The sequence below is a fragment of the Panthera tigris genome, chromosome F3, assembly GCF_018350195.1.
Source record: "Panthera tigris isolate Pti1 chromosome F3, P.tigris_Pti1_mat1.1, whole genome shotgun sequence".
In the NCBI taxonomy this organism is placed as follows: Eukaryota; Metazoa; Chordata; class Mammalia; order Carnivora; family Felidae; genus Panthera; species Panthera tigris.
Window position 1 is genome coordinate 36,999,549 of NC_056678.1, and position 25,918 is coordinate 37,025,466.

The 25,918-nt window shown below is 41.4% G+C and overlaps 1 protein-coding gene across 2 annotated transcripts; it reads left to right on the top strand.

Moving 5' to 3' along the window:
* Window positions 1–1,638: 1,638 nt before the first annotated feature.
* Window positions 1,639–17,351, top strand: LHX9 (LIM homeobox 9). 2 transcript variants are annotated; one of them, XM_042976782.1, is made up of 5 exons: window positions 1,639–2,398; window positions 4,356–4,558; window positions 5,761–6,116; window positions 11,966–12,168; window positions 16,440–17,351. In XM_042976782.1, exons 1-5 carry the CDS (start codon window positions 2,225–2,227, stop codon window positions 16,494–16,496), a joined length of 993 nt encoding a protein of 330 aa, XP_042832716.1. In that variant the 5' UTR covers window positions 1,639–2,224; the 3' UTR covers window positions 16,497–17,351. The 2 variants fall into 2 exon arrangements, with proteins under 2 accessions (XP_042832716.1, XP_007096162.1); XM_007096100.2 differs by lacking the exon at window positions 16,440–17,351 and adding an exon at window positions 13,484–13,741.
* The last annotated feature ends 8,567 nt before the right edge of the window (window positions 17,352–25,918 follow it).

Genomic DNA, 25,918 nt, shown 5'->3' on the forward strand with positions numbered 1-25,918 from the left:
TGTAACAGCGTCCAGTCTGCAAATAACATTATTTTTGACCCTGAGAAAAGAGCAAGGGGAAGCAGTGGAGTCTTGGGTTTCATGGAAGAGGTGACTCCAGCAGCTTCAGAAGGCAAAGCTTTGGGACAGGAAGTCAGACTGCTGCAGAGAGTAGCTCCCTTCCTCCCTCCATTCTTGTCTGCCTGCCTGCCTGCCTTTTTTTCCTTCCTTCCTTCTTTCTTTCCTTCCTTCCTTCCTCTCCCTCTCATTTTCATTCTCTCATTTCTTCCCATCTCTTTCTTTCTTTCTTTCTTTCTTTCTTTCTTTCTTTCTTTCTTTCTTTCTTTCTTTCTTCTTTCTTTCTTTCTTTCTTTCTTTCTTTCTTTCTTTCTTTCTTTCTTCCATCTTTCCCTCCTCTTTCTCTCCCTCCCTGTCTCCCTTCATCTTTCCAAATTGGGCCGCTGTTCCAAGTCAGTTTCCCTAGAGGGAAGCAAGTCTGCCACCAGCATACCCCTCTGAGGTATCCAGGATGTGTCGGGACGTGAGCCATTCCTGGGAAAGCCGATGGGGGTGGTGGGAAACAGGCAGGCACTAGGAAGGAAAGAAGCAGAGAGCAGCCCCAGCTTCCTACTTTCCCTGGTTAAAGCTGGGCTGGTTCCTGCCGCTGCTGTGCGCTTCGGGCCCCTAGGGGGCTTCTGGTGGCTTGCATGAATCGACAATATCGGAGTATTGTGGACACTTTTTAATAGGGCCAAGGAGGGGCCACCGCTAACGGGAACAGAGGGAGACAGAACAATCCCGCCTCTTGTGAGGCGCAGGTCTGCCATTCTGCTTGTCAGCTCTCACCTTCCCCTCCTCCACCTCGAGGAGCCCCTTTCACATCCTCCTAAAATTGCGGCACATCCAGTTTTACAAGTCCCCGTCCGACAAGGGCAGTGGGAACAGCACGCAACAGGGCAGGCACCTAGTCCTTCAGGGTCCTCCACTTGCTGCCCGCATCGACAGGTTTCAAGGGGGACCCTGGGATCCCCAGCAGATTACCTGCAAACCTGAATTGGGTAAGAGAACACCTCACCCCACATCATGGTTCAGTTGAGTACTCCCCACTACAAGTCCATGCCTCGTCCTCTACATTCATTTTTCAAAGAAAAGCTTTTTTGCCACCAATAGCAAGAATCTTAGGTTCTCCTAGCCTGTTTTTCACTTGGGGGGGTGGTGGTGCTCCAGGCTCTGGTAGGGTGGAGGGCCTCTAGGAGAGGTGAGGAGACCTGCTTTTAAAAAGTGAGTTGAAGAAGACGGGAAGAGAGGAATCTCTGTTTAACATTTACTTATTTGGGAGCCCCTGCAACCTAGAGACCGTGAAAGTCCACAAAGAGGAAACCCAAAGTTTGGAGCTGACATTCTGTGTGCCTTGAGCTGGGGTCTGATCTTGAACTTGGACCAAATAGATGGGCTTTCTGCCTCCTGCACAAGGGCGGGGACAATATGGGCTCCTTTTCCCCTTTAAAACATGATTACTGGGAACTCTTGGAAGGATGTGTGTGTGTGTGTGTGTGTGTGTGTGTGTGTGTGTGTGTTGGGGGGGAAGTAAATGCCCCCTCCTACTCCCCCCCTCCAGCCCCCTCCCCTTTGTAATGTTTGTCCCTGCTTGCCCATCACCAGGGGGTTGAGAGGAGTGTGACAGGTCTTTGTTGTCTGAATAAAAATCCGTGGCAGCTCCAGGGAGAGAACTCCTCCTACTAAATTATCAAAAATGGGCTGGCTTTAGTCTCTTAACAAATTGGACACAGCTACGGCAGGAGCAGTCCCCAACCCAACCTACAGGCACTGGGAACTTGCAAGCAGCCAGGGACCGCTGAAAATAGCACTTCTTTTTCTTTCTTTGTGTTCGAAACTATTTTCTTTCTTCGCCAGATTTTGTTTTCCTCCCCCCGCTGCAGTGTTGTTTCCCATTAGTAATTCGATCTCTCAGAGCAGTAAGATTCGCCTTCTTCGTCTCCTTTCCCCTCCGCCCCTGTTTGTTTGTTTTCTGCACATCTCCTTCAGGGAGACGCTGGGGTTCCCCCCCCCCCTTCTTTTTTTCTTTTCCGAGCAGACCAATTTCCACTCCGTCTGCCTCTTTCTTCTTCCCTCTCTCCCTCTTGCCCTCTGTCCCGGAGCGCCTCTGCGCTCCTCCAACACGCAGCTCTCTGCGGTCCCTTCTGCTCCTTCCCTCGGATGAGCTGAGAGCCGCGGGCGTGTGTATATGGAAATAGTGGGGTGCCGAGCAGAAGACAACTCGTGTCCTTTCCGTCCCCCAGCCATGCTCTTCCACGGGATCTCCGGAGGCCACATCCAAGGTATCATGGAGGAGATGGAGCGCAGATCTAAGACCGAGGCCCGCCTGGCCAAAGGCGCTCAGCTCAACGGCCGCGACGCGGTAAGGAAGGGCCCCCTCGGCGGCGGGAGGCAGGCGCCCCTGCGCGCTCGGCGAAGCCGGGTCTCCATCGCTGGCCGGCCGAGTTGAGGATGGAGGGTCCCAGGGAACGTCCGTTCCCGGCTGTCGGGTGGGTTCTCTCCGCGCCCACTGCCTGCCGGGCTAAGAAACGGCCGCCTTTCTGGCTTGAAATGTCTCCGCGACCGAGACCGTGAGCTCGCAACTCTCTGCCGCAGCTGTTCCCGGCAGAGCAGGGAGGGCCGGGAGTGAGAGGATGGGGATGTCCTCTTCTGCAGCCCCCAACCTCTGGTCTCCGCTCCCCCCAGACTGCGGGCGCCGCCCCGGCGAGGGTGGCGGCCGGGAGGGCGAGCTGGGCGCGGGCAACGCGCGGACGGCGCGCGCAGCCGGGGCGTCCGGGCCAAGCAGGAGCCCAGGTGGCTCTAGTCTCTGGGTGTGGTGACCGGACCTTTGGAGAGGACTCGGACTCAACTGGGCCACCTTCAGTTCTCGGGACGCTCGGAGCTCCGCACTGCCTAAGCCGGCGATTTTCGGGGTCTCGGGCAGCCCGGCTCGGCCCCTCTAGCGAAGCGGGACGGCGTTCAACTTCCGGGCCGGCCGGGTGGAACGTGCAGGGGGAAACCTAATAAAAATCCGGAGGAGCCGGGCACCTAGCCCCAGCGCGAGAGCTTCGGAGCCCTTGAGCGGTGTAATCAACGACCACTGTTACCGCTATTCATATTAATGAAAGTCATGTCCGATTAATAAAGAAAACCAATTAATAGTCTATGTGCTTCCCTTTCCCACTTACGAGCCGGGAGGGGAAAACTGCAGAAGTCTCCGGAAATGATTTCAGCCAAACAGAGCTGTGCACATCCTTTGGCAACACACCGGGGATTGTAGCGCAAACTAACCCGGTACTCTGCCCCGAGCGGGTCAGTGGTGTTTGGGGTTCCACCAAGTTGCCGAGCTCGTGGGTGTTTCCACATTTGCAACATGAATTCTGTACCGGGGAGGAGGTGGGGGCTGGTCTGAGTAGAGGACGGGACTTTACTTTTCCAGGCCCGCCAAAGTTTTGTGGGGAAGTCCAACCCATTCCTGCTAGTCTTGAGGGAGATGTCCAGCGGTTACCTCCTTCTTTTTCTTTTTCCTTGCTGTGACTATCTTGTCTAAAAACAAAAAGCAGCAACCCAAACTCTAATTGCGTGGCGGGGCTGGGCTGGTCAAGGTGAGGTTTCCTCATCCTCGGCCCTGTCGGTGGGTCAGCGGGCGGGAAGCTTAACCTGGCCACTAAACAGATTTTCAGGACACAGATCTCCTGGGTATGTTAATGCCGGGGAAAGAGGGACTGTGCAGAGGGGACCAGACAATAGACTCTTCCTGGGAACAGGCACTTTATACCCTTACTGGGGAGGGGACCCATATCCCTGAAAAACAGAGAACAGCCAAATCTATCCAGATCAAAACAATGTAGACCAAATTGTGAGCACGGGTATAATAATCGCTTCCTTCCTTTTAACTTAACTCTGCCCATAGGAATTTAGAGAAATACAATGTCTTAAAAAAGTCTGTGTTCTTCCAAATCTCCTCTCCACTCCCCAGTAAAAATTTCCGTTGTTTAGTTTTGTGTGCGTTGAAAGCCACAATTTTTAGCTTGTACATGCGAATTGGGGAGCACCCGCCCAACCTCTGCTCAGTGCGGTCCTAGCATTTTAAAGAGGCTCGAGGTGGCCGACGCGTCTTTAGGTTAATAGTCCCAGGAGGATGCGCACGCCGGGTCCAGGCAGACACTACAGAAATGGAGTGAGTCGCGGCGGGGAACTTTTCCCCGACGTTTGCCTTTGCACTGTGGCCCCTGCCCCTGGAGGTGCTCCCCAAACGACTTGAGCTTCGGAGAGGGGTCTCGAAGCTGTGCGTCCCCACCGCACGTCCTCCTCAGCGGTGCGTTGTGCTTGCCTTGCAGGGCATGCCCCCGCTGAGCCCCGAGAAGCCCGCTCTCTGCGCCGGCTGCGGGGGCAAGATCTCGGACAGGTACTACCTGCTGGCTGTGGACAAACAGTGGCACCTGAGGTGCCTGAAGTGCTGTGAATGTAAGCTGGCCCTCGAGTCGGAGCTCACCTGCTTCGCCAAGGACGGTAGCATTTACTGCAAGGAGGATTACTACAGGTATTCCCGCCCCTATCTATCTCTTACGCCCTGGTACACCTGGCGCGGCCACCTGCCCGAGCCGGGGAGCCTCCCCTCGGTTCGCCCCCTTTCGCCCCTTCGGGGTACTGTTACCAATCCCGAGACCAGGGAAGTCCACTGCAGACGGGTTCGAGCTGAGCCACCCCCACCAAGGGCAGTGAGGATGGGTGGGAGGAACCCCCAAGGTCTGGAGCTGCCAGTGAATAGCACCCATTCCCGACACCGCACAGCTCGGTAGAGGGGATCTGGGGAAAGCTCGGAATCTTGAATGCACGCGTGTCTGTCGACCAACACCGAAGCGGGGTGTTCTCTCTCTCTCTCTCTTTCCGTTTACTACGAACGGGGCGAGATCCGCACCTTGGAAATGAACTGGTGGCCCAGGCGGCCGTATCCGGGTGTTATGTTTTCACAAGGGTGGCGGGAAATCGCGTAAATGACCATGAAAAGGAATAATCGCCGTTGGTGAAACAAACCTAAGCCACTCAGTTCTGAGTTCCATTCACGGCGAGTTAGAGCCGTGCTGGTCAGCCTGGAGAGTAAACTCGGGGGATGTTTTTTTGTGATGCGTCCCAGTTATTTTTCTGGGGTGGGAAAGAGAACAGTTATGTGCAAGTGACCTCGCTCTGCTCTCAGAGGAGAGAGGTGATTAAAAAAGAATAAGCTTTCCTCTGCGAACGCGTCTGTCTGAATGCTTTCACGTACACTCACACATCCATAAATATCAATAATAATAATAATAATAATACCACCCTTCATAAGATATTTTGTAACGGATGAAACGCTTTCCCTCGGCGTTGAAATTTAAGATTCTTTCCATAGCGTTCGAGTTAGCTAAGTGCAGGTTTTTGGTTTTGTTTTGTTTTGTTTGGCTTTTTGTTTGTTGTGTTTTTTTTTCCTTTTAATCTTTACAGAAAAGGAAACTGAGGATGTTACCCAATTCTTCTTATTTTAATGTAAGGTGTTTTTTTTTTTGTTTTTTTTTTTGTCCTGGTTCACCAGAACAGGTCAAAAAGTAAACAAAATTAATGACCAAATGCAAACGGACCCGTGTCCTCTTCTCCCGGAACCCTCCTACGTGCCCGTCTTGGGCCACCGCTGACCAAACCCCAGGTGTCACGGGTGGGAGATGGCCCCGTCTTTGCCTCAACCAGCGCCCTGACTTGACGGGTTTGTTTTTCCAGAAGGTTCTCTGTGCAGAGATGTGCCCGCTGCCACCTTGGCATCTCCGCCTCCGAGATGGTCATGCGCGCCCGAGACTCAGTCTACCACCTGAGCTGTTTCACCTGCTCCACTTGCAACAAGACCCTGACCACGGGCGACCATTTTGGCATGAAGGACAGCCTGGTGTACTGCCGCGCCCACTTCGAGACCCTCTTGCAAGGGGAGTACACACCGCAGCTGAGCTACACCGAGCTGGCGGCCAAGAGCGGCGGCTTGGCCCTGCCTTACTTCAACGGCACTGGCACCGTGCAGAAAGGGCGGCCCCGGAAGCGGAAGAGCCCAGCGCTGGGAGTGGACATCGTCAATTACAACTCAGGTGAGCCCTGCTACTTTCCCCTCACCCCTCCAGCAGCCCTGGCCTCTGGCTGCCCAGCGGAGGATTCCGCAGAACTCCTTTCCCGTCGGAGATCTGGTGGCAAGAGTGTTTTGCTTAACACTCCCCTTTCGTCAGCACACCTCCCTTTCGCTCAGAAGGAGGAGAAAGAAGGAGAGAAACAGAGGAGAGACAGAAGGAGAGGGGGAGAGGGAAGAGAGAGAGAGAGAGGGACCTTTATTTAGGTTGTGGCAAAAAACACATTCATAACCATGAGGCTGCAATGACTTCCCCCAAACAGGCAGAGCCAAATCCTTGTTGCCCATTAGTTAATGAGCCCATTAGTTTCTGGCTCCCAGTTGGAGCAAAACAGCCCCAGGGCAATTCCTGTGTGGAAGCCAAATTATAGATCCTGGAGGAGGTTTTCCTATATACTGAAAAAAAAAAAATCTTCAGAGCCCAACTCCAGTCTGTCTAGAGGGAGCAGAGGCTGTGGTCACCAGCCCAGAGTTAATCAGGAACACAGTTGGCAAGAGTGTCGAAAACCAAATCCCTGGTCTTGGTGAAAAAGCAGCTGTAAGGGTAGGAATCACCCTCCACAGCTGAGCTGGCCTGCCCCTTGCATAGGTCAGGGCAGTCGTCCAGCCAGCTCATTCCCTGTATGATAAGCCACCAGGACCTCCAGAGCCCCTGGAAAACTGAAAGACACTCCAGGTCAGGACCACTGAGGCAGCGCGGTGGTGTGACAGGCCACCCTTTTATCCTCCACCAGCCTTCTGTCTTAATTAAAAACGAAATGCAGGCAACAGGCCTGAGAGCACACTTTCTCCCTTGCTTTGGGAAGACATGTATCACTTATCAATATCTCTCAATCATCCGTTTCCCATGGTTGGTAGCTTGCCCCTGCTCTGCATCCCCCAGGTGAGGATAGGGATGGACCTTGTCGAGCACGTCGAACTCCAAGCAGGAAGGAAGCTCTTCGTAGGAGTTCCAGACACTGGGGAAAAAAGGGGGGTCTGGAAAGCCCCCAGGCTAATGCTTGGGAAACCTGGGAATCTCAGCCGACAGTAGACTCAGGCTAGGGAGTCCATTCTACCGGAAGGGACCCGAGGGACCCTCATTGTGGCAACCCTACTCTGTTACCATGAGCACCCAGGTACCAGCCAAAGCATGGACGTCCCAGAGCACAGATCTTGCTGGTTTTTGCCTTCCGGTCCCCAGTGCCTGGTATGGTGTCTGAGCCATTGTGGCTCAAAGTTATCCAGTAGGATAAGTGATTTACCCACGGTCACACAGCCAGCGTGAACCATTTGGAACTAATAGGCCTGCTCGGAGCCCAGAGTTTCCTGGGGAAGCCTCTCAGGAAGGGCGGCTCCCCCCAGCCTTCTGCTGGGCTGCCTCCTGGGGTTCTCGGCTGATGTAACTGAGGAGAAGGAATCCCGACCCGGCCAGCGCGGCGCGCGGCGTCCTAGGGAGATTAGCGACCAGGGAGCTCAGCGCAGCGACGTTTGTCCCTAGGGGGTTCAGGCCAGGGTCGCTAGAGCAAGGGAAAAGGCCAGCCGGCTCGCTCCAGACCCCACCAGGATCGGTTTGTGGCGGGGCAGCGGGCGCAGCCCCGGGTTTTGCCAACCCCCGGCTGCGGGTCGCGGCCTGGCGCTCGTCCCTGCTGCACTTCCGCGGGGGTTTGGTTCGGGGCCACTTTGCCCAGCGCGCTCATTTCATCTCCTTTGATGCGAGGTCCCCGGAGCAGGACAGGCAGGGCACTAATTGTTCTTTATTAATAGAAGATGACATCGGAATCTCGAGCCACTCACCAAGGCCCTAATGCCCTAATTAGAGAGACACAGAGACAGAGACCGAGAGGCCGGGACCCACATAACCGGAGAGTCCTTGGGAGAGAGGGAATCCCTCCGCCCGAGAAAGTGTGCAAAAAGGTGGACATTTCTAGCCACAGGGAAGCAATCCTATTTTTTCCGCTTGTTTATTTAATCTAACTAGCTCAATTTGATTTCGCCTTGGATCTTCCTTTAGTGGGAAGAGCTGGGAGCTTTAAGGACAATAGAATTTAGTGGTAGCTAGAGAATACAAATTTATATCTTCAAAAAAAAAAAAAGAATGAAAATCTCCTTCCACTTAGGCCTTTAGTTTGTATATTAATGCCGCAAGATTTCTCGAGAAAGGTGATGCTGTTTAGCTCCTGCAGGAGGAGACGGTTGCTGAGGCCTCACTATCCGGAATTTGAACATCACAGGACCTCAGACTGGATGTCTTTTAATTAGTATCCACCCCATCCTTTCTGGACTTTTCCTAGAGATACAAACGAATAGTACATACTTCTTTAAAATCAGATGGAAATAAATAATCTAGAGAAACTGGATCAAAGATACATGACCAGAAATCAATCCCACTGTTAAAAAAAAAAAAAAAGGTTATGCATCTAACCATCTATGCCAGTTTGTTACAAAACTAGCAAAAGAAAAGCTTCAGCAAATTGAAAACATGTTAAAAGGTAGAAAATGAGATGGACCCACAGTTTTAACTCATTATTTTTGCTTTCTTTGGGTCTTATATTGCCATCTCTGCTTAATTGTAAACTAGTTTCAGAAACAGTAGCATTGACACTAAAATGCAATCTATGAATTGATATATTAAAAAAAATCATATACATAAAATATGTTTATGATTCAAAGACGTCCAGAGAAGATGTGAAAGGTGGCAAAGATCAGTTAGTGTTTGACATCTGGCAAATGCCTTTTAGTGAGAATATTACCAATTTAGTTAATCCTCCCGGTGCAGATCCCAGGCAGATATTTTAGAAAGAGACATAGTTTATTTGGAATCCTAGATTGAAAGGCAGCCCTCCAGGAGTGAAGATTTAGTGTAGGATAGGCAGCTCCTATTTGGGTAACTTAGAGATAGTGGCGAGACTAAATTTTTGCCAGTTTTTAAAATCTGCTTTCCTTGGGTTTTCTTGGAGTCGAAAGCGCCTGATAGTTGTGAAATTAGCCTGGCACTGACCCCTAGTGGTCTCCCAGGGATCAGTTAGTTCTCAGAAGGTTACATACCTTCGGAACAGAAACTGGCTTTAGTACAGGTGACCATTATTTCATCAGTGACTGGAAAAGAAAATATTTAGATCTTCTCACTGACTTTATAGTGTGTCAGATGTGTACTTATAGGTGGACATTTAAAGTAGTTTTAAGAGAGTTGTCATTCCATCTCATAATTCAGAGGGTGGGGGGAAACAAGTATACTTCTGAAGTAGACCCTGGGGAAACACAATCACTTGCAAGTTTATACAATGCATCTGTAGTTAAACACAAACAATTTAGGATAATGCACTGAGTTACCGTGTGGAAGAAGTAGATTGCTCTTTTAAGTTGAGTAATATGATAACACCGTCACAGGAAAAGCATACAGTAATATCTGTTTAATAAAGAGCTAACAATCTTCTTACACACTGAACCATATACTGTGTGGAAACAAGTCCCATAATTGTGTTTAATGAACTAACGTTATCTGCTGAATTTTTAATCAGCAATAATGAATGTAGAATGCATATTTAGAAAAGCAGTTTAATCACACTGTTCTATGATTATTTTTCATAAACTTCATTTTAAAAACTAATGAGTACATAGTGAGGTTAGGAATCACATTCATCTCTAAGAAATAATACCTTGAGTTGGGGCAGTGGCTAAGGGCATTAGTTAAGCACTTAGTTAAGTCCTCTAAGTGTAATATTCAATCTGATGTGCTGTTCAGGAAAAGTTAAATGTTACTCACATACGGTAAGAATGAAATCTTATTTGAAGAAGCCCCAAAGCCAGGTGTGCCTCTTTGACCATTTTGTGGTGGGTACATTTATAATCTGGTTGTGAAATATAGCTCAGTTTACTAGAGATAAATATAGTTTTATAGTAGGTCTTAAGAGGCTGTTTCATCCATTTGAGGATATGAAAGTGCAATTCTGTAGAATATTTGAACCCAACATATCCCCCACTGGGCTAAAATAGGATAAAATGTAGCGTATATTCTTTCTCTTATCTCTGAGGGTATGTTACTTTTCTGGGCAGTTTAAAAGAAGGATATGTTCAACATTTGTATGTATATGGCCAACTTGGATTCCATTCAAGTTGACTTGGCTTTGCATTAATAGTCACTTGATTTTATTGATGAACAAAGATTCAAAATCTTGGTGGAATGCTTTTGAGTCCTGGCCCTGTGCTTGACGCAGGGGACCCAAAGGTGAATAGTATATAATCTTTCTCTCAATGAACTCATCTGCTCTTTTGCCAGATGTGCCCTCCTCCTTGTGTATCTTATGGAAATTTAAACAAAGGAAACATTAATTCATGCCTAATGTAATGTCTTCTTACAATAGAGCAAATTTCTTGTTAAATGGGTTTTGTGATGTGCCTGACCTCTTGGTTGATGGCCCAAACTACTGTTTCTGCTGATTATGCTGGTTTACCAGAAAGTTTCAGAACATAATTCTAACCAGAGCATAGCAGGCAAATAATATTTTACCAAGCAGAAGAGCTAATATTAAGAAATGTTTTACTTTCTTCAGTAAAGTAGTATGCCACCAAGTAACATGATCAGGTTAATTTTAGATATTCTAGTATAATGTGCTAAAATGTAGGATGATCAGATCTGAAAATACATTGTATAAATACCTGAAGTAAGGGTTTAAAGAAAAAAAATTGCCATGCCCTTTAAGTTGAGAAGTTGGTTGAATCAGTAAATATTTAGCAAAAAACATTTTTCATTTTGTAGTCATATTTCCTACACAGAGCCAGGAGGTTATTGGAAATGACCTTTTAAATGTGCAGCTTTACATCCTGGGGATAATGACTCTTAGGCTGGTTTCAAAGTCTGGGTCGTTTTACCCTCAATGCTGAGGAGAGCTCTGCAGGGAGAGAGATGTCACCCTCTTTCTGCCAGACCAGCCAGGGGCACAGCTCAAATCCCACTCACAAACATCCACAGCAAAGAGGGCCAAGATCTGAGCTGAGAAATAGGCACCAGCAGTGTCTCTGAACTGTGAGCTGTGGGGAGTGCTTCAGGCATGAACTGAGTGAAGAGAAGTCTGGGCTCATTCTCTTTCAGAAATATTTATTAAAATAACTCCAAGGGAAAACTGTTTTCTTCCTGGCATTGCCCTATATTAAGCAGCTATAGCTAAAAACACTCAAAAATAATATTCTTGGGATTACATAAGAAATCTACAAATTCTAATTTTGTAAAACTCTCCCCCTTCTCCAGTTACTTTCCACCTTTTTCCTGATTGAGAAGACTCAGAACAAGCTAAAAATTGGAACTGACTTAGAGTCTTCCTTAGTTGGTGGGTTCTCAGAAACTCTCAGATTGGAGAGAGATGAAATGGTTTGCATATCCCTCATGACAAAGAGCAGTGCCTTCAGGGAGTATGTCTCATTTCACAAACACAGACAAAGTGTGGAGTCTCTAAAAACTGTTGTGTGCGCTGTAGGGCAGGGTGCGGTTGTGCATAAACGTATTAGAGTCGATCCTTTTTACCCCTGGGATGTTTCTTTCACACTTGCGACTTCTTCATCTTCTCGAGCTTTCCAGCAACCATTATACAAAAGAGAGGATTTATCTAACATTTTTCCATTACAGAAACTTTGGTTGTGGCCACGTGAAGAGGCTGCTTTGGCTGACTTTGGTAATTAACCTCTGTCTTGTCTCGATACAGCTTATAATTGGGTCGACAGCTTTTCCCACCGTTGCTTTATTATCCTAGCATCGCACAGCCCGCTACCGCTACCGTTGCAGCAAGTGCGGGACTTCCCACTGAGCAGTTGTTTGTTTGTTCACTGATCCCGCAACAGGTTGTAACGAGAACGAGGCAGACCACTTGGACCGGGATCAGCAGCCTTACCCACCCTCACAGAAGACCAAGCGCATGCGCACCTCCTTCAAGCACCACCAGCTCCGGACCATGAAATCCTACTTTGCCATCAACCACAACCCGGATGCCAAGGACCTCAAGCAGCTTGCTCAGAAAACAGGCCTCACCAAAAGAGTTTTGCAGGTAAGAAACCTCCATCATTGGCTGTGTATAAATCTCCCTTACCCTTGCCAGTAAAAACAGTTCTCTTCCCTGTTTAGAGCAATACAGATATTTCCTGTACTGCTTCTCATTAGTTTACCTTAGTTATCTCCCCAGAGGGTGTGCGGAAATTTTGCAGGGGCTTCCGGGAGGGTGCCCAAAGAGAGACCCAGGATCTTCTGAAATGCAGCCACATTCTTCCTTCCTATCGATGGAGAGATGGGGCCACCCAAGCCAGCACAGCTCACCTCACTGCTCTGCTAATGTGGGTGATGTTATTTGTACAAGTTGTGGCTTTAGAGATTTCCATTCACGTTAGGCTCAGTGCACAGACTTGAGGGGGACCCGCTGGTGCTGTTTTACTTCAGCAAACTCTTGGCAGCCTCACTCACATGCCATGACCTTCCAAATTCAGATCGACCCTTTTCTTTTTTTTTTTTTTTCATTTTTTCAACTCCGGAAAAGCCACAGCCATGGTTAATGTGTCTCAGCAACCAAGTGTAGCAAGAATTTTCCCATTTTAACAAACTGTAGAGCAAAACTAAATACTGAGAGTTAGACCTGCTGTCCAATTGTTTTTCTAGACTTGTAAGGGTAAGAGTATACAACTCATGAAATTATAGTGGGTTGCTGTGGGTCACCTGTGATCTTCTTCTACTTCTCAGTGACGAAGAGCAGGCATTTAAAATTCCACCGACCAGTTTCTGGCTGCTTGGGGTCTGTGGCCCTGGGTTTTTCCTATGTGGAGAATAGTTATCACATGTCAGACTCAAGAACAGCCTGAAATCTGTTTCAGTGATGTTCATTTCATAGGAGTCCTTCTTACTTTGTGAAACTTTCAATGACCCTGCCTTTCCTCATTCTCAAAAGATAACAATCGCTTAAGGAATCAGGATATAGTTTCCCCCTTGTATCTCTGTGCTTTCATGTCTATGGTATCTCCATTTAAGCATCAGTTGTCCCAAGTGGCACTTGTTAGTGCTGGGGGGATATATGCAGTTGAGAGGGAGTACCCATAGTATTACTTGAAATACTCTGTTTAAAAAAAGAAAAAAAAAAGCCAAAAACCAAAAACAACAAAAACAAAAACAAAACAAACCCCAGCCCTTCTCTCCCAAGAAAAATAAAAACAATTATATTTAAAAAGAAAACATACTCTCAAAAAAAGAAAAAGAAAAAAGAAAAAAAGGAAGCAAGAAAAAAAAAAAAAGAAAAAAAAGGAAAGAAAAAGAGAGAGAGAAACAAAAGAAGTCTAAAATAAACATCGGTAAAGAAATCAATTGGGATTGGTTTGCAGGTTTGGTTCCAAAACGCACGAGCCAAATTCAGAAGGAACCTTTTGCGGCAGGAGAATGGGGGTGTTGATAAAGCTGATGGCACGTCGCTTCCGGCCCCGCCCTCAGCAGACAGCGGCGCTCTCACTCCACCCGGCACAGCGACCACTTTAACAGACCTGACCAATCCCACTATCACTGTAGTGACATCCGTGACCTCTAACATGGACAGCCACGAATCCGGAAGCCCCTCACAAACTACCTTAACGAACCTTTTCTAACATTGGTTTTTGTTTTTGTTTTTGTTTTTTCATTCTTCCTCTTCTTTTTATTATTATTCTAATTATTATTATTTTATTATTTACAAGATTTTTTTTTTTCTAACCCACAAGATATTTGGGAAATAAAAGCAACAGCTTGGTGTGTAGCATCTGCAGCCACTTGGCAAATGAGTTTACAGAATTGTCTCCTTTACAAAGTGTTTTTTTTTGTTGTTGTTTTGGTTTTGTTTTTTTTTTTTTTGTTTTTGTCTACAATGTGTATTTGGATTTTTTTAAAAAAATTAATTAGAGCTTTCAGTTGGTAAGGAGAGTTTTTGAATTATTCTAATAAGTGCCTCTTAAAATTGTATGTTACTTATTTCCAGAATCTCGAAGAAAAAAAAAAGTGGTATGATAATGGGCAAATAATCATATTCCCAATTAAATGATTAGGTTAATAAAGAATCAGATAATTAAAGTTATTTTTTAAATCTTGCGATTGTATGTATACTTATGGAATTTTGAAAACTTCACATTGTTTTTTTTTTTTAATTTTAAAAGTGAAAAAATGTTTTGATTATTCTTTCATCTTACAAATGAGGAATATGATTAAACAAAAAGCATTAACTATAGCAGCTCTAAATATTAAAGATTAATTAGGTGAGAAATCTGTTCTAGCAATGTGACTTTTCCTTCTCTTTAGGGGTGTACATCCCAGGAACACTTGTTAGTTATTTGCTTTTCAACATTTGAAAAATATTTAAACTCCCTGTGTATCTATGAAAATTCCATATAGAGCTTGAAATTCTATACTGTTAACCTAAAGCTAAAAATGATAGTTCTAAAACCATTCTTTCTAAATTAATTTTTTTTCCTAGGGAAAATGGAAATAAGCAAAATATAATTTTTTAAGAAGTTAAAAAAATCAGTATAATTTAATTAATAGCTCTATTAATTGGCTTCAGCTGTACCATGATATTGTATCTGGCATTCTATATGAATTATGTTAAAAAAGAAAACCTTAGTAGACTAATATCGACAATGAGAATTCTTTGGTTTGTTTTGCTTTATTTTACTTTGGCATAGGTTGATATATTTGTCAGAAAAAAAAAACTTTTCTGGCATTACAGATTTAAAGTTATTAGTCTTAAAGTAGATAAACTCAGAAGCCTCGTGGATGCTGATCTGAATATATTTCCTAGTTTACAGTAGCATTATTTTTCTTTTAATTTAAGCTAAAATCTTAATGGTCTGGGCAGTGGTGAATGTTCATCTATACGCTTCTGTTGTAGTTAAATACCAATTAGATTGTGGATTTCCTAAAAAAAATAAAAAAGAAGTCAAGATATATGTCTTGCTTTAGTGGATTGTTAAGAATAACTTTGCACATATTCTCCACTTTTTGGACCCCTTAAATCTCCTTTGGTGGTCGAAGTGGCTATTTAATAGATTTTAAAGGTGTCCTTCTGGCTGTATAAATGTGTGGTTACATATTGACAGTTCACTGCCCACATTAAAGTGCATTATTGTAACTTTTGCTCAGGGTCTTTAGAAAATTAGCACAGAAAGTAGCTTATTTTTTAAAAAAAAGATGATGGAAGATAAGTTAACACTGTAACAGAAGAAAGGTGTGATTGCCATTATATATTTAGCAAGTGTGGTTATCATCTTATATGGAGCTTAAATCTTGACTTTTCATATTTCTATTACATTTTGGGCATTTACCACTAACCAGACCAAACAACCTTGGTAAGGCTGAGATCTTATTAATACACTTTTACAGGTAAAATATTGATACTTATAAATTTTGTTCTTTGACAGAACAATGTATGGTACTATAGATCTACTTTATTAAGTAGACTAATTATAACTCAGTTCTCCTACGTGCCTTATGATATAACTTGGAAGTAAGTTTGTGAAAAATCAGGATATATGTGTTGTTTGTTAAATTAACTGTTTTAAGCCCTTTTGACACCTCACTAGTTTTGTACTGTTTTACCTCTTATTTCCGAAACTCTTTTTATGGTGTATCCTGTTAGAGGGGACAGACATGTCATAGAAAGCAGTTGTGCACTCTTTCAAATATAGTTGATAAATTCAATAATCTTATATATTGAGCTTCGTGTTTATAGTACAGTAAGTGGTCTAGCAAAATTGTCCATGTTTCTTTGTTTATTGATAAATGCATTGTATAGAAACTATTTCCCCTAAATATTTATGGACCAAACAATTGTGATATATCCTATTAAATTTGTGTGAATAAACCATTTTGAATCTAAGGAGTTTTATTTCCCATCAATTTAAGGTTTAACTGTACTAGTGTGTTTCCAATATCTATATGTAAAAGCTATTAAAGTGGGAATACAAACAATTTTTAAATATTCAAACATACAAATAGTTTTCAGATTTCCAAACTTCTGATTCATTTTAAATGTACACACCGTTGCATATGCAATGTAATTCAACCTCGAATTACCTTTAATATATTTTCTTATAATAAAAGTAATGCCCCACCGATTTGACTCTGCCCAATTTTTAGAATTAAAAAATAAAAGATAATTAGCAAAGTAATTGCATGAAAAGAAACTTAACTATGATTAAGATTTAATGTTAGGTCTATTGAGCACAAATGGATATTTGTAAATCAAAATAGAAATTGCAGACCCCTAAAAGCCAAGTTGCTCTGTAGTTAATAAATTGTCACTATGATTTTTTTCAGGGAGAACAAATCTTGGGGCATTACAGCCAAACATCCCGACGTTTGAAAATTCCCTAAAGTATTAAAAGAAGGGGAAAAGTTTGATCGGAAATCCACTGCAGTGAAGACAAAGACAATATTAGGTTATGATAATCATACATTTTAAAATCTATTGAGCCAAAAAAAAAAAAAAAAGAGAGAGAGAGAGAGAGACAGAGAGAGACTTAAATGTCATTTACTGAATGTTAACAAAAATTCTGTTCTTTATGGTGTCTAACACAAATGGAGGCTTAAAGTTATGTGGTTTAAAACAAAATTAGTTAAGCCGTGTATAAACCAGAGCAACCTGGCAGTAATATGCCCACCCCATATTTGAAGAAAATTATTATTGCTAAAAAATCCCACACATTTGTCAAGCACAGTAGTTGTAAAATAAAGTCCAAAAACATTCATTTCACCTGCTTGCTAATGTGTATTAGTCCTATCTGTTGATGGCATTTTCCAATTGTAAATTCAAAGAAAAGCTATCACTCACTTGAGAGTATAGGAATCAAAACCCAGTAATTTTAGTATTATTGTTTATTACTTCCTTTTTAAACAGAAATCTCTGCATGCACTTTTACATCTGTCACTCCTAGTGTACATCTCTGTATGATGACTTATCTTTGCTGTTTCTTGTATGATAAATAGCTTTCATTAATAAACATTTTATTTGACGCGAACATAGTTAACTTTATGTTAAATACACACTGTTGAAATTACTTTTGAACACTGTCTTAAGAGGCAGCACAATACATTTCCAACTTGTTATACTTAGTAAAAAAAAAAAAAAAAAAAATCCAAACAATATAATGAGGTTAAATTCTGGTAGTCTAGGATAAAATGACTTACTTGGTTTTTAACTTTTCATGACTTTTTATTTGTTGTATTCAATTGGCCCATGTATTAATAATTACCAAAAAAAAAAAAAACAAAAAAAAAAACCCCACAGAGAAAACACAAATTACAACAAAAAATAAACCTTAGACTAAACTATCATGTAAAATTTCAGCAACGTTTTTAGATTATTAGGGTAAAATTTATAGATCCTGTGTAAGTTTACATGTTTGCTATGCAATGAGCAAATTTATTGAAGTATACAAATATATTCTGAACTATGGAAAGATCCAATCTTTGCATAGTTCAAATTACATATGATATTACAAACAAAGGAGCAAGTGGAAAGAAAAACAAATATTTAGGAATGAGGTTTTTTTAATTGTTAAAGGGAATATTTGAAGAAAGAATTTTTTAACGATTCCTATTTAGCTGTATATCCAAAGCATATGTTAAACAAATTAACATATAACTTTCCAGAAAAGTTTTCATTATGATGAAATTTTTATTATATACAAATGAACCCTATGTAAATGATGTAACTTTTATGAATGACAGACATTAAATATTTCACTTACATGTATTCTCAGAACTTTGAATGTTTTCTTAAATGCTTTCACTTCCTGAATACTAAAAAAGGAAAAAAAAAATTAAAAGAGAGAGCAACTTACTCTTTAAAAAAATAAAAAAAAATGCAATGCATCATGACAAGTAGACTATTTTGACTGATCATGAAACATGTTGGTTTTGTCAGGAACTTGAATGTTTATGCCTCATTGAAACCTCATCCATGGCTATAGCAACTTAAATAGATTTTCCAATACGTTTGCACCCCGTTTATTCAAATCCTTGTCCTACAACTTTGCTTTCTTTCCCTGTGCTGTCACCTATGGCAGTTTCGGTTAGAAATATCTTGGAGCCTCGCCTGGTTTTACAGACCTTTAAATATTTGTCTGGTATGTGAAATGCGGGAGGAGACCAAAGAGGGAAAGAACGTAACTGCAATTAGACATCTGAAAAAAATAATACAAATTTGAAACAGGCACATTTTGAAAAAGTAAAAGAAAGGAGCACTAATTATGTGAGTGGAAAGAGGGAAAAAAAAAAAAGCATGTGATGTAGAGTTGGAAGGTCTGCCATGCTTTCCCATGATGCATGGCAGTTTTTGAGTCTGGGCAAACCACACACTCATTCTTGGGCATGGAAGAGAGGGATGTAGACTTCTCAGAAGGGAGCAAGGTACTAAATTTTCATAGTTTCTACCTCCCGGATGCCTGGGTTAGTCTAACTTCTGGCAAATTGATCTCGGGCAAAAAAAGCTTTACAGAGAGTTAGCATCTGTCCCCTTGGGTGAGTAGCCATCTTAATGCTGACTTAGAGAGCGAGTAGGTTTTTCATACCTCAAATAAGGATAAAACTCCATAATAAAGGACCCAAAGCAAACACTTTTAAGACTTTTAAGGTGATTTTTCATCACCTAAAAAACAGATCGCTTTATTTAACAAAACCCCTGTAGAACCCACAGCACACTCTTTTCCAGTAAGCTTTCTTTGAAGTCAAAGCATTTTATAAACCACATTTACATAGCATCTCATTTTGTGTTGCGCGAGCGCTTGCAAAGGGCATCATGGAGAAAAGCGTTGGAAGTGGGAAGTTCTGGAATGGAAATGTGGAGTCGTGTCATTCTAGGCTCTTCGGGAGAATACTAAAGATGATACCATTGTTGTCAAAGATAAATATAAACCCCCAACTTGGTATGGAGTTTTAATTTTCAACTGTGTGTTAAAGCTATCTTTACTTGTAGAGAGTTTGTGTACTCTCGAGGTGATTCAATACTTTTTATGTTTTATGGTCTCTAGACACAAGGATTAAATAAGGATACTATCACTCAGTCCAAATTAGTGAAATGACATTGTAGTTTCTTTGAAACCATACGTAGATAAACTCTGGATTGGCCTTTCAAATATTTCATACTCTTAGCAATTGAGAACCAACTCTGAATACTCAAATAAGTAAAAACCGTCTAATGTAAAGCCACAGTCCTTTGCTTTACAAATTACCATTTACCTTACTTGCAACATAAATTCTAAGTTAATGTCTTATTTTTAATGCCCTCTGGGAAGATTTTCATTTTATTTTACCTGTTTCCAAACCAAAAAAAAAAAAAAAAAAATCAGAACTGTGCATGGGATTCAAGGAAAAGCCTATGAATATGATGTGAGTAGCAACATAATCACCATAACAAAATTGTTTTTCATCTGTGCTGCAAAATAGATATTTTTCTAATCTAACATCACTTCCCACTTCCAACATTTCTTTGTGAATATTAATATCGTAAATGCTCCCTTATCATGCATCACATTAGCAAGTTTTTCTTTCCTTGGATTACTAATTTTTGCTTCTTTGCACTACATTTATCTTGTGCTGAGATGACAAAAAGCGGGCGAGAATAAAGATCCAGGTATTAGCCATATGTCAAAAGTTCCTGGTGTGCATTTCTGTGTACTTTTTCTTCACATATTAGAATTGTCAGGAACAATTTTTTCCTTTGGAACTTCTTGTTTACATCTTGCATGATCTTATAAATTAATCTGAAGAGTAACTGAATACCTTTTATGGTTATTTGAAAATAAAATTTGCTACAAATAAGACGCTTCAGTCTCTGTTGTCTCATGTTATGCATGAATATATTATTTTTTTTCTGTACTTTCCCACTCAACCAGAAAATATTAACCTCAAAGGATATTTAAATTGTTATTTGTGACAAATATACAAAGATGAAGAAATTCAAAGGTGAAGTTGCCTTTACATATTCTGCTTCTTTTCCTTTTCCAAAGTAGCAAAACTCACGCAGGGCTATCGGCTTTAACTTTGACATTCAAGGGTTTTGACAGATTGCATCATTTAAAGTTATATTTATTATTCAGTAAACTTTAATTCTATAGAATAAATGCCCTTTATGAGATGTGATTTTTGAAAAGCACAAAGGTATTTCACCATTTCAAGCAGCTGGAGCTGTTTGAATTCAAGAGTGGTTTTTCAGAAGAAAAATAGAGTGGAGAATTATTTTAAATATAATATTTGTAGCGTCCTACCAGATTGACCTAGATGCTCCACAGGAATTTTAAAGAGCTATAAAAACCTCCAAAATGTTATGATGTAAATAATTAAATGATGGTATTTTTCTATGATGTAAATTGAGATGGCTTATTTTATAAATACACTTACATAGTTACTTTATTATTTCAGCAGAGATATGCGGTCTCCTTCTGCCTTTTTAAATGACATCTTTATATTTCCAAGGGTTCCAATATAGTTCTTTATTCAGTTTCCTTCTGAAGCATCACCAGGCAGCATGTGTGTGTGTGTGTGTGTGTGTGTGTGTGTGTGTATCTGTGTGTGTGTTGTAGACTTTCTTTCTAACACTCATGAAAAGATATATATTTTTAAAGAAAGAAGGCTCATCTTTGCAAACCAATTTTTAACTAAAAGCAAAACAAAAAAGAAAAATAGTGGCAATTTTCCTTTAGTTGGAGATATTGTAATAGACCTACTCTTTGTTAACCTAACATGGAGCTACGTTTCCAGAAGTGTCCCTGCTAAATCAGGAATCTTTCTAGGTTCTATGTAGGTTACTGTCTTCAGAGAGCTTGGCCACAACTTTGTTTTTTACTACAATTATGTTGCTTTTTTGAACTTTCTGTTCAACAAAGTTTTGGTTAATGTTTATATATCAACATAAACAACCATAACAACAACAAAAAAAGGAGGACGGATTTCATTGGAATGAATAGTTTAATTTATTTCATCTATTAAAAGAGGCACACTAGGTTTCTTTCACAATTCAGAGAGGATATATTTTGGTTTAGATTGAGCATTATTAGTCTGTTAAGGTGGCCGGACCTCAATGAGTTCATTAATGAACAAGAAGTATAAATCAGTTCATCCACCCATATATATGTACACAAAAGCAAATATTATGGTATGCTAAATATGCATGTTATATAATAGACCAAGCTAGAATCTGAGGCTTCCCAAGAGACATTTCACCATATATGCACCTTTAATAGCCTGAACACCTAACTTTTAAGTGTTGGATTATGAAGCATATGGTATCAATTCTGGTATTCTATTTTTCTAGAGTACCTTGTACTGGAATGTATTACCAATATAAATGACCACTATGGGTTTTGTTTTTGTTTGAATTTTGACTCAGATATAGATAAACCCATGGAATCACTCTTGGTGCTAGAAAGAGCCTTATTAGGATGTCTGGTTCAAATTCTTATTTATTATTATTATTTTCAGTTGAAACAAAGCACTCAGACAGACATGTATTGTTCTTAGTTCAGACATTTGTGAACTTCACAAAAGTATGGATATCAAGAGTTTCAGTTTAAATCTCTGAGGATCTATTTTTTGAAAAAAGCAAACCATTGCTGAAGCAGTGTCATTGCAGCAATATACTGATACCTCCTATCTATAGCTCCTGAATTGTTAGTGCAATTTATATTTCATTTAGAAACATCACAACGGGGGCATCTGGGTGGCTCAGTCAGCTGAGCATCCAACTCTTTAAAAAAAATTTTTTTTAATGTTTATTTTTGAGAGAGAGAAAGAGAGAGAGAGAGACAGAGACAGAGTATGAGTGGGGGAGGGGCAGAGAGAGGGGGACACAGAATCCCAAGGAGGCTCTAGGTTCTGAGCTGTCAGCACAGAGCCCGATGCAAGGCATGAACCCATGAACTGCAAGATCATTACCTGAGCTAAGTTGGACACTTAACCGACTGAGCCACCCAGGCGCCCCAAGCATCCAACTTTTGATTTCGGCTCACGTCAGTGATCTCAGGGTTTGTGGGATTGAGCCCTGCCTTGGGCTCTACGCTGACAGCATGGAGCCTGCTTGGGAATCTCTCTCTCTTTCTCTCTTAACATAAGTAAAATAAACTTAAAGAAAAAAAAAAGAAACCTTACAATTATTACAAAACGTTGATGACTTTTACTTCATGGAATTTTCTATAAATGTTCACAGTTTCTATTTAGCTCATCAGCTGCTCTCCCCCATTCCTCTAAAATTCTCTTTCATCTCAGTTCTATTCCCATTGCACTATTGAAACATTTTCCCTTAAGTTAGCAATGATCTTTTTCTTACCAAAATCATGGCGTTTTCCCTGTCTTTATTCACATTTGCTTTCCTGCCAGATTTTACACCCCTTATTACTTGCCTGTCTTTAAAACGATCTCCCTGACTGGCATTTGCCACGGGCAGTGCACCTGCTGCTTCTCCTCCCCGGCTCTGCTGACTCAGAGCGAGCACATCACAGTCCAGCACCACGTCTCCTCTCCCCTCTGCTCGCTTCTCTCCAAACTGCATTCTTTCTTAAAGGCTCAACTTTTTAGTGATGACCCCAGATATATTTCTTGGGATATTCCCACCTACCTGTTCTGTTAGTTGAAGGGCAGCATAAATGAAATTGAACACATTTTTTTTTCCTCTTCAGCCAACTGTCCTTCCGGACTTTTCCATTTCTGCTAATGAGATTACTCTTCTCCTGGTCACGCAGGCTGGGAGTCATCGAGTTACCAATTTTCCCATTGCCTTTTCTTTTAAAAATTATTTTATACCATTTTGCTACCAAATCCTACTTATCCTTTTTTTTTTTTTTTAAGTTTATTGATTTATTTTTGGAGACAGAGAGTGCTGAAGGGCAGAAAGAGACAGGAAGAAAGAGAGAGAATGACAAGCAGGCTCTGCACCACCACCACGGAGCCTGATGCGGGGATCCAACTGTGAGATCATGACCTGTGCCGAAATCGACCTGTGCCGAAATTTTTTTTTTTTGTATATCTTCGGTCAATCCTCTTGATCTCTTTTTGCCATACCCGCTACCACTATACTCACTGGAACTAGGTTTTCCTAGCTTGTGGGAAGATATTCTGTGTAGGAGGTCATAAGGTATTTTAGATGTATTTTGGATTATATTTAAACGAATTATATGACATAGCTTTCTTACTAATGTAGAATCATGTGACCTAAAAGATGGTGGAGATTTAAAAAGAGCCTTGTTACCTTTTATTTGGAGGAGGTGGAGGAGAGCTTTCACCGTCCGTGTATAACTGGAATAGAATATACTTATTAATTTTACTTGATAAAATTTTAAAATAATTGATTGTGTATTGAAACAAATGGGACACACAATCGGAGAAAGTAAGTGTTGCTCAAACTGGGAACATACAATCTTCTAGTTCAAAGAACAATTTGGTATGTAGGTGGACCCCAGTTCCTTAGGAATACCCAGGTGGAGGAGTTTGAGAAGTATTGGAGTATAGGAAGTCTCCAAGACTCTTCCTGGCTCCAGCCATGTGACAGGTGTCCGAAGAAGAAGAATCATAGGCTTTGGACAGACAGACCTGAGTTCATAGTCTACCTCTTCCCCTGAGATTCTAGTCGAAGCCCCGATTTGCCCGCATTCCTTATACTGCAACTACAACTTTGTGGGTCCCTTTATGTCTCATTTCTCTCCACTCAGAAGCCTTCCTGTATGCAGCAAGGGTAATCTTTCAAAATACTGACTTTCAGCTACACCTTCTTCTTCAGGAATTGTAATGGATTCCCACTGTATGTATGATTAAATACAAACTATCCGAGAAAGCTAAGGTTCTTCATAGTATGACTGTTTTACCTTTTCAGTTTATTTTTCACTCCTTCCCGGCACTAATCCTTCCTTGTCAGTATCACAGGCTATTTTCACTGTCACCATTTTGCACACCACATCTTCTCTATTCATAACATTTTTTTCATTGCTTCTTATCTGCCTAAATCGTAGATTTTTTTCTTTATTACTTATTTCTTGCATAATACTAATATATCAACATTTCAGAAGAAATAAAATCACCTAATATCTTCGACCTGTCATATAGCCTCTATGTAGTTTTTTTCCATGCTCTTTTCCAGTTCTGGTATTTTTTTAAGAAATTACAATAATTTTGATAAAGCTCATAGAGTGGTACCTGGGACACGAGAAATAATAAATGGTAGTTGATTTGAATCTCAAAACTATCATTTCTTAAAATTATTCTGATTGTATCTTTATGAAAATCGTCTTCACTAGCACTTGTTTTTTTAATTTATTAAAAAAAATTTAATTCCAGTATAGTTAACATACAGTGTTATATTAGTTTTAGATGTGCAATATAGTGATTCAACAATTATATCCAGCACCCAGTGTTCATCACAAGTGTCTTCCTTAATCCCCATCACCTACTTAACCTGTGCCCTGCCCACCTCCCCTCTGGTAACCATCCATTCATTCTCTATAGTTAAGAGTCTGTTTCTTGGTTTGTCTCTTTCTTTTTTTCCTTTGCTCATTTGTTTTGTTTCTTAAATTCCACAAACGAGTGAAGTTATACAGTATTTGTCTTTCTCTGATTGACTTTACTTCACTTGTTGTTAGCTCCATCCATGACATTGCAAATGACAAGATTTCATTAGTTTTTATGGTTGAATAATATTCCATTGTGTGCATATATCTCATATGTGTGTGTGTGTGTGTGTGTGTGTGTATTTATGTGTGTGTGTATCACATCTTTATCCATTCATCTTTATCACATCTTTATCCATTCATCTCTCAGTGGATACTTGGGCTGCTCCCATAATTTGGTTATTGTAAATAATGTTGTCATAAACATAGGGGTGCATATATCCCTACAAATTAGTGTTTTTGTATTTTGGGGGTAAATACCCAGTAGTGTGGCTTTACTGGATTGTAGGGTAATTCTATTTTTAACTTGTTGAGGAAGTTCTATACTGGTTTTCACAGCGACTGTACCAGTCTGCATTCCCACCAACATTTGTGATGATCAATGTCGTCCTTCCTGACCCCAGCATAACTCACTGTATGTCCCATACACTTGATGTGAGTAATGTTAGGTCTTTATTATATATACATTGCAAGTCTAATTATTTCTTATGTCTCCCTCAAATATTATACCTGTTTTGAGAAAAGGGATGATATCTTATACTTCTAATGTCTCTCTAAAAGTGCTAGGAAAACAACAATTGCTTGGTAAGCATTTTTAAAAATTGAATTGTGAAGCAGTAACTTTTTCATAGATTAGTGGATAGGATAGACTGAAGAAGACAGTTTGACTTGAACTCAAGAGCAGCTTTCATTATGAATTTCTACTGGCCCGTATAATTCTTCATGATGTAAGTCAGGGGAAAGTTTACAGATATGGGTCCAGCGGGACTTGTTCAAGTCTTACTTTCCATCTTTAAGACCAACAAATGTTTCTTGGGGTTAATCTCTCCAGAATGATAAGCATATAACATGGCATATAATGTAGCATATAACACCCATCACCATTATCCATTTCTGATATGGAGAGCATTCCAGGGACTAGTCCTGGTGCCTCGACGGGGAAGCACAGGATCTCCTTGCCCTAAGCCTTTTGGTTATGTTACTATTTTGTTTCCAAAATAGTAAGAGATCCATTTTGTTAAGAGAACTTACCACTCTTAGTTTTTGAAGGTGCACTTGAAAAGAATTTAAAAACTCAAAGAGCAGCATCACTAATGATAAAAACACAATCATACTACTGAATCATAACGTCTTACAGGAAGA